Source organism: Triturus cristatus, chromosome 11, assembly GCF_964204655.1.
Source record: "Triturus cristatus chromosome 11, aTriCri1.1, whole genome shotgun sequence".
NCBI lineage: Eukaryota > Metazoa > Chordata > Amphibia > Caudata > Salamandridae > Triturus > Triturus cristatus.
Genome location: NC_140594.1, coordinates 930,573,473 through 930,589,428, shown reverse-complemented (window position 1 = coordinate 930,589,428; position 15,956 = coordinate 930,573,473). Strand labels below are relative to the sequence as shown.

Here is a 15,956-nt window from a genome sequence, read left to right as displayed (position 1 = left end):
ATCACGAAGCGGCGTTCCAGGAGGGAAGCGCAGAGTCTGCTGGAGGAAGAGGAGTACCAGCAAGAACATAAGGAGGGGAGATCCTCGACTCCGTGGGACACTTTGAGGGCCTACAGGAGGCCAGGGGCCTGGATACTTCACGGGAGTGGGAGCTTTCTTCTCCGAAGGCCTTGCCTTAACAGGACGTTGCCCCTTACCACATAGTCATCAGGAAGGCTGCTGATCTGTTGGACCTTCAGTTACCCTCAGCTGAGGTCAATTATATTGACTGAAGTGTTGCATTTTCCCTCCCCTACTGTTGAACCTATGCTGCCTTTTAATGAGGCGTTGAGGGAGCCGATTATGGAGGTGTGGCAGAAACCTTTGTCTACACCTGCGGTTTCTAGGTCAGTGGCAAGACGCTACACGCCTGCTCCTGGAGATCCAGCTTTCCTCTCTGCCCATCCTTCTCTGGAAAGCTTGGTAGTTCAGGCTTCTTGTTCCAAGCAGTCAACTGGGTCTTTCTCTACTACCTCCGGGGATAGAGACTGAAAAAATCTTTAACAGTCTGCCAAAAAGGTGTTCTCAGCAAGTATGGCTCTAAAGTCAACAAGCGCCACTTGTTTGCTAGGGAGGTACATTCATGCACTAATGGGCACTGTGAAGCAAGTTGCTCCTAAGTTGCCTGAAGAGGGTCGTGTTCACTTTGGAAGCGCTGTCAGACACACACGTGGCAGCCCATCAGGTCATTCAGTTGGGTGTGGACATGGCGGACTCTGTCGCCAGGGTAATGGCCTCCTCGGTGGCTACCAGGAGGCATGCCTGGCTTACGTCTTCAGGTTTCTCTCCAGATGTACAAGCTACTTTGCTCGATCTACCCTTCGATGGATCCAGATTGTTTGTAGCGAAGGCGGATTCTGTGCTGTAGCTCTTCAAGGACAGTAGGGCTACTGCAAGATCCTTGGGACTTCAGTCCCAGCCCAGGGGCCATGGATACAAAAGGTATCGAGCCATTGGAAAGGCTGCTTCCTTTCGAGGCCATCAACAGCCACAGCAGCAACAACAGCAGAACTCTCTGTACAGGTCGTACAGAGGAAAAAGTAGAGGCCGTCTGCGAGGAACTTCTCAACTTCAGTCTTCCTCCTCCTCTCTTGTCCCACCACTGGTACCACGGAAAAGCAGCTCTAGATCTTCTATCTTGGAGCATACTGGTCCTGTAGGGGGGTCTGGTGTCCCATTGTCTACAAGTTTGGAAATTGATTACTTCAGACCGTTGGGTTTTGAATCTTGTGGAAAATGGGTACGCCCTACCTTTTCAAGAGTTTCCACCTCCTTACCCTCCTCGCCAGGGCTGGTGTTCAGAGGACCATTTGCTGCTTTTGTAGCTGAATGTTTTTGCCTTGCTTCAGAAAGGTGCAATAGAGGTGGTTCTTGAGCAGGAAAGTGGTCTGGGTTGCTACTCCTGTTACTTCCTGATCCCCATGAAGGTCTCACTTCCACACCTTGAGTCTTCAAAAAGGTGATGGCGGTGGTGGCTGCACATCTCAGGTCAGGGATTCCAGTATTACCCTATCTGGACGACTGGCTTCTCAAAGCAAGGTCGCCGGAGATGGTGCTGCGTCACTTGCAAGTAACAACGCGACTGTTGTTCAACTTGGGTTTCTCTATAAATGTACCCAAATCTCACCTGGTGCCCTCTCAGCCCAGCCTGTTTATAGGGTCAGTACTGGACACTGTGTGTCGAGCTTTCCCGCCGCCGCAGAGGATTCTCAACATTCAAGAGAGGATTCCTTTGTTTCACGATTCAGCTGTTCTAGTCCTGAACGTCCTATGCCTGCTCGGTCTGTTTGCTTCCTGCATACTGTTGGTCAACCATGCACGCTAGCACATGAGGACACTCCAGTGGTGCCTCCGCAGACGGTGGTATCAGCACAATCGAGATCTCGCGAAGGTCAGAATCTCCAGGGACACTACAGCGAAGCTGTCTGGGTGGACTATGCTGGACAACCTGTCTCAAGAAAAGCCTTTTTCACCTCCTCCACCGGTGGCCACAGTAATCAGGGATGCCTCCACTCTAGGGTGTGGTCCTCATCTGGGTCTTTGCTCTCCAGAGAAAAGGTTGCTTCACATCAACCTGCTGGAATTGCGGCCAATTTGTTTGGCTCTCAAGGCCTTTCTTCGCAGTCAGTCGATTAAAGTCCTGACGAACAACACTACCGCAACGTGGTACATAAACAAAGGGATGGGTAGGGTCATATCGCCTGCTGAGAGGCTCTGCGAGACTGGTCCTGGGCTCAGGACCATCAGATTTGTGTGTTTGCAAATCTGGCCATGGTGCTAAATGTGCGTGCGGACAGTCTGTTGGCAATACTCTGCCGATTATGAGTGGCGGCTTCATCCGGAGGTGGTCCATCACATCTTTCGGATGTGGGGGTTTCCTCGGTTGGACCTGTTTGCTACTCACGAGAACACGCACTTCCCATCGTTCTGCAGTCTTCAGTATCCAATGCAGGGAACGTTGGGGGACGCATTTCTATTGGATACCCTTGATTCTTCGAGTTCTGAGGAAGAGTCGCCAAGACTGGGCCCAAGTCATATTGATCGCTCCGGATTGGCCAAGAAGGGTGTGGTACACAGGTCTTCACCTCCTTCGCACCCTCTGCCTCCCTCTTAGGGCAGACAACCTCTCGCAGTCGGATGGGAAGGTTCTACACCCCCACCTCCAGAGCTTGCACCTAAATGCCTGGCGATTGAACTGGGAAACCTGAGTTCTTTCTCTCTACCACCAGATGTGGTGGATGTTATTTTATCATCCAGGAAACACTCCACCAAATCTCTTTATTCTTCTAGGTGGTCCAAGTTTGTGAAAGGTGTGGAGAGAGGTCCATTGATCCTTTGGAGGCCCATTTATCTGATATACTTGTCTTTTCGCTTTCCTTGGCTCAGCAAGGTTGTGCTGTGGCTATTGTAAAGGGTTACTTGTCGGCTTTCCTCTGTTTGTCGGACCAGCAGTCTTTAAGTCCCCCATTGTTATGAGGTTCATTAAGGGCCTCACCAATAGGTTTCCTCCCACTCCCTTCATTAAGCCTCAGTGGGATTTGAATGTAGTACTTGCTTTCCTGATGGGGTCTCCTTTTGAGCCTCTTAATAGTTGTCAGTTGAGACTAATTACTTTCAAGATGGTTTTTCTGGTCGCTATTACCTCAGCCAGGAGGATAAGTGAGCTTCAGGCTCTTAGTTCTCAACCTCCGTTTTTAACCATTCATGCAGAAAAGATGGTTCTCAGGATCAGGGCTGCTTTTCTGCGTAAGGTCGTCACTCCTTTCCATCTAGGGCAGTCCATTACCTTACCTACCTTCTATCCTTCCCCTCACCCTTCAAAGGAGGAGGAGAGACTTCACCGCCTGGACCCTAGGAGGGCTGTCAGCATCTACCTGGACAAAACCAGGAGCCTAAGACTGGATTACCAGCTGTTTGTGGGCTAAGTAGGAAGAATGAAGGGCAAAGCTGTCCACAAACAAACACTTTCCAGGTGGATCATCTGGTGCATCAATATCTGCTACGCCTTGGCCAAAAGAGCTCATTCCGCCAGAGCGAAGTCCTCCTCTTCTGCTTTGGCTAGAGGTGCTCCTGTTGCGGACATTTGCAAGGCGACAACTTGGGCCTCCCTCCACACCACACCTTTGCGAAGCATTACTGCTTGGATTCGGAGGTTTGGAGGGACGGCCATTTTGCACGCTCTGTGCTGCAAGATATTTTGGTATAAGCGGTTGGACACCCTCTGACGAGAGAGTAACAGCTTGGGGATTCAATTCAAAAGGTGAGGAATCCACAGGCAGATGTATCCATCAGAAGAACAAGTTACTTACCTTTGGTAACGCTTTTTCTGGTGGATATAGTATCTGCCTGTGGATTCCTCACTGACCCACCCGCCTCCCCGTTGTCTACCTGCTTATACCGAAAAACTTCTGTGTGACATTGTTATTTTTCATGTCATTTATATACCATACAGTTTAATGCTAGAAAATACTTTGGTTTTTGGCTTTTTCTTTTTATGTATATGCATGTATATATATATAATAAACTGCATGTATTTGTGTATATATTTGGTATACTGTGTATATTTGTATTATGTTGTCGGTCCACCTGTTCGCCTCGAGGGCACAGCAAAATTTGGTGGAACTGACGTCAGCACGCCGACGAGGTAGTCTTATGGCTCCGGTGACGTCATATGGAGTCGCGCACGAAGCCGTGCTATTGTGACGTCCTCGGCGACATGGGAGAGCTAAGAAAAGAAGTTCCGTGGAATGCTGGCGCAGGGCTAATTCAAAGGGTGAGGAATGCACAGGCAGATACTGTATCCACCAGAAAAAGCATTACCGAAGGTAAGTAACTTGTTCATCTGTTTCCAAGAAGATGTAACTTGTTTCCTGGAGTTACATCTCAGTCATTCAGTGCCATGCATCTCTTTTTCATGTCCCAGGATTCCCAGAGCAGTGGTAGCTCATGGCCCTTTGTGACCCTCCCACGTGTGACATCTATGATGAAGAGCCACCCACCTATGTGACAGCATTTGTTCTTGGAGATAAATGATTGTGGCCCTTCCTTGTATCAGCAGTTTTCCATGGCGCTTCATACCCATTTTGCAAGCCCTAACAGAACAGTGGCTTGATGGGTAATCTAAATATGTGTAAACCTGTGTCACTGGCTTTGCCCACTCATGTTTTAACTAGCCTAAGCCTACAGTTACACACGCTGTTGTATTTGATAGTTCTAAAGTATGCAACCTTTTTAGTCTGCAACTGAGACACCTGTTTGGACTTTGAGCCTCAGCCGTTCCCCCTGTCTGGAGGGATGGGGATAGGGGGGGGGGGGGGGGGGGGGTTGGAGAGACACTCACACTTGAGTGTTTTAATATATGTCTGAGACCGTAAACCTACTTATAAATTTGACCCAAATATGCCGATCTGTAGCAGTCTCATTCTTCTGTCCACAAGTGTTAAAGCTGTCTCACGCTCATCAACATGTGCTCCAGAGGTTCCACACTAGTGTTAGTCTTCTTCCCATTGTCACACATTGTGTAAAAGTAATGCCCCTAAATAATCTACCTCTGGTTTGGGGGTTGCACGCATGTCGCACTCATTGGATGTTGCAGGAACTAGATATCCAGGTGCGAGTCCATTCCCTTAGAAGAGCCGTATCCTAGTTTTGGGCTTAAACCTCCGAAAGATATCCCAGTGCCATATTCTACATTTGCTGTTAGCCACCCTTAGTTGCCTTTCTTTTCCTCGACAGACCCTAATTCATAGTTGTCTATCTGTTCCTCGGCAGGCTCGCCTTCATGCCCTAAAAGTCATGCATCACTTATATAATGTGTACTGGTCCCAGGTACTTTTATGCAATTGGGAGCTTGTGCAATTAGTGATTTTGTTACCCTGTTTTTGAGCTGGAGGGATTATATGTTGAATGCTGACTTCTTTCCCTGCTGTGTGTCTTCATATAACAGCTTTTCACCTACGGATAATAAATTTGCAACATGTTCTGATGACGGCACTGTTAGGATCTGGGACTTTATGCGGTGTCACGAGGAGAGGATTCTTCGAGGTATGTGGAAAAACGAACATTGACAACTGTTTGGAGGGGATTGTATATTTTCATAGTGGTAGCTGCGGTCAGTGTTTGTTTGTGATTTTTTTTGGCTGCATAGATGGTTTTATCATGCATTTTGGAAGATGCTTCATAAAATTGGATGCATCAAAACTAATCCTTTAACCAGTCAGTATATCTTTTCCCTCAAAATATGCAAGAACAATAGTAACATTTGTTTTTTATTTAAATTCTATTGTAGTCTCTACCTGGATGTTTAAAGTAGCCCTGTACATAAGTTTGACATCGCAGTTGTTTGCCCACATCTTGTAAACTCAAGGGAGAACCGTGTTTGCTGGATTAAATGCATTATCACAAATATCTCTGCAGTACTTTTAGCACATGCAGTTCTTAGCAGTAAACGTTTTAGTAATCACTATTCGGTTCCTGTTGGTTTTAAGTATAAATACTGTTGTAAACGCACGCTAAAGGACTTATTTTTTATCATCCTGAGAGTTAAATGTAATGTGAATTGTTGAGAGCAGTTCTGAATAAGTAAAGATTCTAATTTTTCACAGCTTGGCTTAAAATGATCACAGAATTCACTGAGGACATGAAAAGTGGTTATGTAAACAAGTAGTTGCACCGACGTGGTTCTCTACTGACAAAATAAAAGTAGCGGTGTCATTCCCATACAGCATGCACATTCACGTCTGTCTTGGGACTGATTAGTATTTAAACTGTTTGGGAGATGGCTAAAAATCCAAACACAGTATTAGGCTCTAACCAAAACTGCAGTGGATACTGTCAAACGAGCTTTGTTTATAATGAGCATTTCCGTCTACATCAATTCAACCTGATATTCTGTAAGTAGCTCTCAGCCTCCAAAGATGTTAACATACCATTCAGCAACTTAGTATAGAGAAGGCACGAAGGATTCTTGAATCAAATACTTTTGTAGTTAACAGCTATATTGACTGATAGTATGTATGATGCGTCAGTGTTGCTTAGATTTACTATAAAGGTTTGGGGTGTCTATATCTTTTTGTTTCCTGGTGGTTTCAGTTCTGCGTGGTTGAAACAGCACTAGGATTGAAAAATGTCCTAGCTTTCGTAACGGAAAGTTTCAATTCCATTAAGGACACGGAGGCGAGGATTAGGCATATTCTTTCTTCTTTTATTCAACCAGCAGCCTTTTAATAATGTATAAACAACACGAGGACTACACATCCCATGAGTCCTCTGTAAAAAAAAAAAACAACAAAAAAAACCCATCAAGTTGATGAACAGCAACTGTCCAATCAGGTGGTTCCAGCTTCTTTATCTGGGAATGACCCTCGCTGGACTCCCTCTTTCTTCCTGTGACAAGGCCAACAGTGGAATTTCAACCCTCTCGCTTCGAGGACTCCGAACCTATGAACAGAGAAGAAGGAGCCATAAACGCTGTCCGCGGTGAATGGCCACAACAGAGCAACACAAAACATTAGATGGCCTGTTAATACAATTGCATAGATAACCTATCATCCTTACAAGAAACAGTCAAAAGACAGGACAAAAAATCATTACTTAGATCCCAACGTAGAAATTCACCAACCCGGGTGGGCAAGAGTCAATCGGGGGGGCTAATCCTTGCCTCCGTGTCCTTAATAGAATTGAAACATTCCATTACGAAAGCTAGGACATTTTTAATTCTATGTTGGGACTCTGAGGCGAGGATGAGGCTAGTTCAAACTTTGTCCACTACTAGGGCCCCTATGGAGGAGACTGGCTTAAAGTAAAACCTCTTAAAGATTGAGTCAGAAGACCAGTCAGCTGTGTTTAAAATATCCTCCAAGCGGGCTCTGAGTGAAAGCCTTAGAAGCCATTGCACCTCTTACTGAGTGCGCTCCAAAAACCGTTGTATCGATACCTGCTTCCAGCATCCCCCATCAGACACATCTTGCAATTGTTGGGGTTGAGACTGCCCTGAAGGGTTTCCTCAGTGCGATAAGCAACAGTCTCTCCCCATGAGGACGCAATTCTGCTGTCATGGCCTCATAGGCTTTGATACAGCGGACCACACAGAGTTTGGGCACCTCCCCAAACGCCGGATAAGAGAGAACCTGAGAATGGCATTTGGTGTGTCGGGTAACAAAGAAGGTGACTGTGAGAAAGTGGCTCTGTATATACTACTGTTCCCAAATAGGTACAGTGTGTACATAGTCCAGAGCCCCCAGAGGTTTGGCAGAGGTTAAAGTTAGATAGAACCTTACTCTCTAAAGTGGTAGCTTGGTCGAGCAGTAAGTCAGTATCAGAGGACAGTGTAAAGCATTTGTTGTACACACTCAGTCAGCAAATGGTCTCACGCACTCAAGAACTGAACTCTAGGCCAATGGTTTATATAAAAAATATATGGTCGTTTTATTTTAGAACCAACAATAGGTATCAAAATATACTTTCTCAGAATGAGATGCTTTAGTTAAATACTTTGCAATAGGCAATTGACTTTTGCAGATAATAGTTAGTTTTGTTGCAATAGGCAAAACAATTTCAAACACAATAATACTTTGAGCTCAATGGGAATTTTAAGTTATGTGCAATTGAATTACTTTCAGGATTACTTTTCTAACTCCAGGACTGGGTCCTAGATTCAGTCCTGGGACAGTTCTTGGAAACAAGTGAGTAAATTCGTTTTAGTTACTGCTGTAATTTTTAAGCAATATTTTGCTATTTTAAAGGTTTACACTTTGAAAGTTTTTCTAATCAAATTGCCAATGTTATCCTAGTGTACCACCTGTAAGCAGTTGAGAAACTGCGTTTAAGTTACACAGGCGATTTTTAAGGAATATTTATAAGTTTGCAAAATCGACACTTAGAAGAAATTTCACAGAAAAACAGTCAATGGTTTCCTATGGGAGAAAATTCAAGTTACGGGTAAAGTATGTTCTCGTTACTTTTGTAATCCAGTGCTGGGCTCCTAGGCTTAGTACTAGGGCATCTATCTAAAACAGGGAAGTAATTGCGTTTTCACAGTTGGTATGATTTTTAAAGAATATTTGTAGTTTGCAAACATCAACACTTGTAAGACATTTCACAGAAAAACAGTCAATGTTTTCCTATGGGGGAAAATTGAGTTAGTGGTAAGTACGGTTGTAAGTAATTTTCAGGGTCAGTGCTGGGCACCAAGATCCAGCACTGGGATCTCTCATAATAGCAGGTGAGTATTTCCGTTTTCGTTACTCGGTTGATTTTAGGTGAATAATTTAAAGTTTAGAAACTCCACACTTAGAAGAAGCCAGTCAATGTTATCCTATGGAAGAAAAGTGAGTTATCGGCTTTTGGGTAAGTACTCGACTGGCAGAGTTAAGGTCCTGGGTACAAACTCAGGGGTCTCCCAGGGTCAGGTAAGTACAGTTGATACACCCTCAGCGGCACAGGGGCAGCCGGGTGCGGAGTGAGTTAGGCCCAATGTTATCCTATGGGAGGCAGGGGGGCCTTGGTTGGTGGCTGCTGACTAGCAGGCCACGTGGCTGTGGGAGCTGGGCTCCTGGTCACTTGCTCAGGGCAAATGGGGAAGTAGGTAGGAGTAGAAGTTGCACTGCCAGGGCCACTCGGGTGGCTGGGTGCAGGGTGCTTTTGAGCCTTCGGGCGCTCAATGGATTTCAATGGGAATGCTCAAGGACGAACAAAGGCTGCAAGCTCGGGGACGAAGATTCTTCAGGTGTCACCACCACTTCGAGAGGTAAGTTGGGTAGTTGGAGGATAGGTAGGTACCCAGGAGTTGGGCACAGGGGGCCGCAGGGCGCCGGGGTGCCTTTTGAAGTCGGGAAATCTTACCCTCTGTTGATCGCGGTTAGGGGGGCCCTGGTTCTTAGGCTGCAGGAGCGTCAAGGTGGGTCCTTGGGTGCCGGATTCGGGGTCAAAGTCGCCAGGGGGACGTCCTCTGGGTCTTTGTCCACTCCGGCACAGGCCAGGCTTGGCGGGTGCAGTGTGCAGGGTTTGCGGTTCCGGGCTGATGCCAGGGGTTAGAAACTTTCTTTGAGCATTGCCACTGCTCGTGGGAGTCCCAGGTGCTCAGTCACAAGGTAGCCAGGTCCCTTGGGGTTTGTGAGGTTGCTGGCCACAGGAGGTGCCGGGATTTATCAGGAGCAGGTTCGAGGGTCAACAGGCCGGTAGGGCTGGGGCCAAAGCAGTTGGTGTCTTCCTCTTCTTAGCAGCTGCATGACAGATCTTCTTTCTTCTTGTTCTTCTTTGCTAGTTTAGAATCTTTAATCTGAGGAGGGAAGGTTCAGGGTGCCCCTAAATACTAATTTAAGAGGTGTTACAGGTAGGTAAAGGGCAGGGACCACTGGGTCCCTGTCCTGGGGTGGGTACACCCCCTATCCTGCCACTCTCCTGTGGGAGGGGGGCAGTGGCCTAGTCCTGATTGGGTACGGCTCCCCATCTTCAAGATGGCGAGGGCCCGGAGATGTGCTTCACCTGGCCTCCCCACCTGAGGGGTGGGGTTGGCAGGGCTGGCACATCCCCTGTCCTTACTTGGAGTTTCTGGCCAGTCTTCCCGCCAGAATGGGGGTCACAACCGGTGGGGGCCAGTTGCAGAGTACAGCAAGTGGCCTGAAGAAGTTCATAAAGGCGGCATGCCTTTGAAGCTTCCCCCTGCCCATCCTGGGGGGAGGAGACCTAGCACCTCGCCCAGGATGTGCATTGTTGCAGGCCCAGGAGAGCGGGGGGCTCGCCACCCAGGGGTCCAGCAACATGTCTGCTGTGTGGCAGCCTAGGTAGCCTCTTAGACAAGACGTGGATTGTAGGTTAGGTTTCAGGGGGCATCTCTAAGATGCCCTCTGTAGTGCTTTGTACATTAAATCTCACGCTGGCATCAGTGCAGGTTTAATGAGCTGAGAAGTTTGATATCAAACTTCTCAGTCTTCAGTGTTGCCATTATGGTGCTGTGGAGTTTGTGTTTGACGAGCTCCCAGCACCATATACTCTTAAATGGCAGCACTGCACTTACAGTGCCCAGGAATGGACCTGGGTACTGTAGGGGCAAAGGGCTCATGCTCCTGTGCTCACACCACTGGCATAGAGCACCCAGCTAGAGGGGTGGATTATGTATGCCAGGGCAGTGTAGGTTGTGGGCATGGCACACAGGGATGTGTGCCTTGTCAACTCTTGGTTTTGTCTTGTACCCAGACCCTCAGCCTGCAAGGGCAGTGTGTTTGTGTTAGGGTACAGGGCTTCTAAGGGTGGCACAATAAGTGCTGCAGCCCTTAGAGGCCTTTCCTGGTCACAAGGCCCTGGGTACCTGGGGTACCATTTACCAGGGGCTGACATGTGGCCAGGGTTTGCCAATTTGGGTTTTAGGGAAGGAACATAGGCCCTAGGCACCTGATTGCCAGGAGTCCAGGGCACACTTAGTCAAAGTACATTCAGCAAAAAGTGGGGGCATACCATGCAAGAAAGATGGCACTTTCTCACAGTGACTCCCTCCGGAGTAAACGAGCGTCCCGAAATATCTAGGGCTCTGACATCTGAGACTCGTCTACAGGATATCAGACATAAAAGCATGGCTAATTTAGAGGAAAGCTGCTTCCGTGACAAATATTTGTTGCTCGGCCATTCGGACAATAAGTTAAATACTTTGTTGACGTCCCGGAGCACTGAGTATCTAGGTTCTAGGGGAAGAGATAAACTAATACCCCGCAGCAGCTTCCTAACCAAAGGATGTTCTCCCACCGGGACATTTGCCACGACGCATGACATGCTGAGATAGCCGCCCAGAAGGTATTGACTGTTCTATACTCCAGGCCCTCTGAGGCTAGAGCGGCTAGAAAATTCAAGACGTGGACAATGTCTACCCCCACAGGATCCAGACTCTGTTGGAGGCACCAACACATCCAGGGTGACCAAGCCGATCCGTACCGTTTAACTGTTCCATCCAACCAGGTTCGAGAGAGGATGTCTGCAGCGCTTCTAGAAAGGCCTTGGATTTGCCATGGAGATCGGTAATCCTCCAAGCCATGAGCGGGAGAGAGTCGTTCGCTACCAGAGGGTGAGGATTGCCGGTCGGATCGCTCGGGAGAAGAGGCGACGGGTGTAGACTGAATGGAGAAGCCCTGGAAAGTTCCATCAGAACTGGAAACCAGACTTGTGATCTCCAAAGTGGGGTGATCACCACCAAGTCCACCCCTAGTAGTCGTACCTGCGTCGTCAACCTCATTATCATCGCAAAGGCATCTGTGGCGGCTGAAATATCGGGGAAGTTGATGATCGAGGCGATATGCGAACAGGTCAACTGTGAAAGTGCCCCAGAGTGCCTGGAGGGCCTGGAACATGGGGAGAAACAATTTCCAGAGGCTCGAATCGCGTAAATGGCTAAACTTCCAGTCTGCTATCTGGTTGTATATGCTCGGAAGATGTTCCGCTGTCGCAAACCTGGCGATCCAGGCAGTATTCCCAAAAAGTCCTTATCAAGGTCAGCCAGGCTTTGGAACGCGTTCCACCCAGGTCATTGAAATATCGGACGGCCGCCACATTGTCCATCTTTAGAAGGACACAGGATTGAGCTCAATCTTTGGCCCAACATCGAACCGCGAAGGCTCCTGCCATCAATTCCAGACAGTTGATATGCAGAGATCGTTCCTCTGCGGACCAGACGCCACCTGTGGTGAACTCTCCACAACGCGCACCCCAGCCGGAACCGCTGGCATAAGATTCAATTATCAGGTCTGGCGGTGAACCTAAAATGCCTCTACCATTCCAGGCCTCCATGTGGGAAAGGCACCACTGCAATTCTTTCTTTGCGTCCTCGGAAAGGGCAACCCGCTGAGAGTACGTTAACCTCTGTCTCAAGTGGGACGCTTTGAGCCTCTGAGGGCCTGAAAATGCAGGGTGCCCGGAAAGATCGCTTGGATTGAGGCCGACATGAGGCCCACTACTCGTACAATGCTGCGGAGCGAAGTCTTGGGTTTCCTCAAAATTTGCCGCACCTCGTGGCTAATCTTCGCCCTTTTTCCTGGGAGACTTAGGGTGGCCTTCACAGAATCGATCACAAAGCCTAGGAAGGTGATCGACTGCGATGGAAGGAGACTGTACTTTACCTGGTTGATTACGAACCCTAGACACTGGAGAAGTGTCACTGCTGACCGCAGCTGTTGTAACAACAATCGGGGGCATTGGTTCATAAACAGCATGTCGTTGAGAGATATTATCATACGCATGCCCTGAGACCGCAACCGCCCAACTACCGGATGCAGGACCTTGGTGAAACACCAAGGTGCTGACGGCAGGCCAAAGGGTAGAGAGGTGAACTCGAAAGTCTGGCCTTACCATTGAAATTGAAGAAAGCGACGATGCGGCAGAAAAATAGGGACTGTAAGGTACGCGTCCTTCAGGTCGAGGCAGACCATCCAATCATAAAGACGCAGCAGGCAGCGGAGAAGATGGATGCCCTCCATCTTAAAGTGGTGGTAGAGCAACCACTTGTTGAATTCCCAGAGATTTATCACGGGCCGCTGACCCCATCCTGTTTTTGTACCAGGAACAGATTGCTCAAGAACCCCCTGGGATGTGGGGAAGATCGCAGAATAACCCGCTTCTTTAAAAGGTCTTGAACCTCCTGATCGATCAGGTCGGATTCACTGCCTGAGAAAAGAAGCGGACGCGGAGGGGAGATTTGGATAGGGAACCTTAGAACTCCACCTGGAACCCCTGAACCGTTTGTAGCACCCATGCATCGTTCATAAGAGCCCTCCAATTGACTAGAAACGGTGCCAGTCTACCCCCCCAAGCATTAGCATGAGATAAGCTCCAAACTTACCGTGGGATGAGGAGGACACCCCTTCCTCGAGAACCGTTGCGCTGCCCCTTGTTTTGACCTTGGCTTCTGGTGGGATAGAATCCTCCAAAGCGGGACGCATCCTGCCACTGTCCCCTCTGTGAGTGCTGGCCTCTGCCAGAGGCTGGTTAAGAGGAACGGCTGGCCGAGTGCCCCCTACCACGGCCGGCCCTGCCGAAAACCCGAGCATTAAAGATGCATTTAACCGTGGACTGGGCCTTGTCCAACGAGTTGAAAATGGAAACAAAATTGGTGATTTCTTTTACAAATGGGTTACCGAAGAGACCGCCTTGGGCTACCTGGCCTGCCTCCGATGTAGCTAATTCCCCAAGCTTGGGATCTAGCTTGATTAACAATGATCTGCGTCTTTCCGTAGAATGGCGCAGTTGGCGTTGCCAAGAAATATAATTGCTCTCTGAACCCAGCTGGAAAGGACATCTGGTGGAATGAGAGCACTGGACGACTTGGCGTCCTCGCCCATATTAAAAATCTTCACCAAAGGGCCTGTGATATCTAGGAGCTTATCTTGCAAGCCCGCCAAAAACGGTCCATCCCTTTTTTCGGATCCTTCATTTATTTAGTTGGGAAGGTAGCCATCTGGGCATCAAATTCCAGGGTGACCACTACCTTTCCCTCTAGTGAAGGACGGGGGCACTCTGCTCTAAGCTGGGAACAGACCTCTTGGTCCAGGGGTTTCCGCAACCTTCCAGCCATGTACTTAGCCACCTTCACACAGGGAACCCATTCCGAGGAACGGGGATGAAGCTCCTCTAAATCTAGGAGATCTGTTGGTTGATGATCCTCCTGTAGCGGAGACCTGGAGGAGTACCAGGACTGATCGTGATCCGAATCGCCCTCAGAACCTGTAGGGGACTCATCAAAGGGCTGGGGAGGAAGTGTTGAACTCTGATCCTCCGGTGGCAGAAGGTCTTGGGGTGGCTTCCGTTGGAGGGGCAGGGGGCTTGGTTCCCAAGATTGCCTGTCGAAGGTGTCCAGGTTCACACCCTCCTGGTGGGACCGTTTGCGGAATTTGGCCCCAGGGGGGGAAACGGCGGCCTGCTCTGGAGGTTTAAGGGCTGAGGGCCCTGGAAGGTCCTCCCTCGTGTGAGGGGTAGAAGGCATCTCTGAGCCAAATCCATTAAGCGCTTCTCCAGAGGGGCCACCGCCTCTGACACCACCCTGACGATGGACGCATCCAACACATCACAGAACTCATTTGAGACAGGGAAGTACTGCATGTCTTCCTCCTCATAGTAATCATCAAACCTCTCCATGAGTTAAGTATCTCTAGGGCTTGACACTGGAGAAAGTTAACAGATAAGTTAATGTAGGTGGCCACCCACCAGGTAAGAGGGATCTGGGTAGCTTGAAAAGCCAAAGGTTCTGAAAAACCCCTTTGTTTAAGGGCAAATCAGTGGGATGGGAGGGACAAGTCACTTTCACTGCCTGAAAGGCCCAAGTCAGGGCAATCGTACTCTCACTAGGGGAAAGAATGGCCTAAGCAGCCCTGCAGACACACGCCATTAACTTAGCGGGCACTCGCAAGTAAACTGACTGGGGAGTCTGCACGGTCGCATTCAACTCCTACTCCGCGGGGTGTAATTAAACCCCAGGCAGACCGGGAAACTGGGCACTCGTGAGGAGACGCTCGGCACAACGAAGAAACTGACGCGCTTTCTGTCCGCGCTCGCGAGGAGCCAGAAAGGACGAAGGAGACGCGCCCTCTAGTGGCCGGCGGACCACCACGCACTGCGTCTGGTTCGTCAGATGTGAAGTCTGACCTGCAGCTGCGTAGGAGCAACAAAGCGCTCCCGCGGTCAACAAACATGAAGCGGAAGGTTCGCCTGTAAGCAGTGCTTTAAATGGGAAACAATAAGTGCAGGTACTCATTAAAAATGAGCTACAGGTGTAGTGAGGGGGCGGGGCTAGGGGCGGGGCTAAAGGCCAGACATGATGATACTTACCGACGTCTATATTAGTTGCAGCACAAACCAAAACACATGAGAAATGTGTTTATATAAACAAAGCAAGTTAATTTATTACACAAAATGAAAGAGAAATGCAATATGTTAACATTTCCTTTTTTTGTTTTTGCAATAGTTGCACCTTTTTAGGTCTCGTCTAGCGAAGGCTGCGCTTGCGCAGTCTCGCTTGCGAGATTTAATGTCTTTCAGTAGTGGGCTTGAACCCGCCCCTCTTCTCCATTGGCTGGCTTCCTAAACGGAGGCCAGCCATTGGAGGAGAGGGGCGTCTGTCCATTTAAGAACCGTCTTTTTCAGATTCGGGGGCGTGTTTTTTACTTTCTTTCTCTCCTCTGGAATGTAAACATTCCAGCCAATGGCAAGAGGAGAGAAAGAAAAACACGCCCCAGAATCTGAAGATGACGCTACGTTTCTCTGAGGCATATCTGCTTGACCTCGGAGAAAGATGATGGCGCTTGCTCCCTCTCCTCGGGCCGAAGCTACTAAAATCAAATACAATACTAAGAAAAAACAGCATCCTATGCTCATCCACCTTCATGCTGGTCGACCACTTACCGGGATTCAAAAATCTCCTGCACGTACGTAAAAATGCCTCA

The 15,956-nt window shown here is 48.6% G+C and overlaps 1 protein-coding gene across 1 annotated transcript in view; it reads left to right on the top strand.

The window, feature by feature from the left end:
• Positions 1 to 15,956, top strand: part of WDR33 (WD repeat domain 33) — a 1,021,886-nt gene that overhangs the window by 474,483 nt on the left and 531,447 nt on the right. The window contains exon 7 of the mRNA XM_085634920.1: positions 5,486 to 5,583. Coding sequence (XP_085491046.1) covers positions 5,486 to 5,583 — 98 coding nt within the window. The remainder of the gene's footprint in view (positions 1 to 5,485; positions 5,584 to 15,956) is intronic.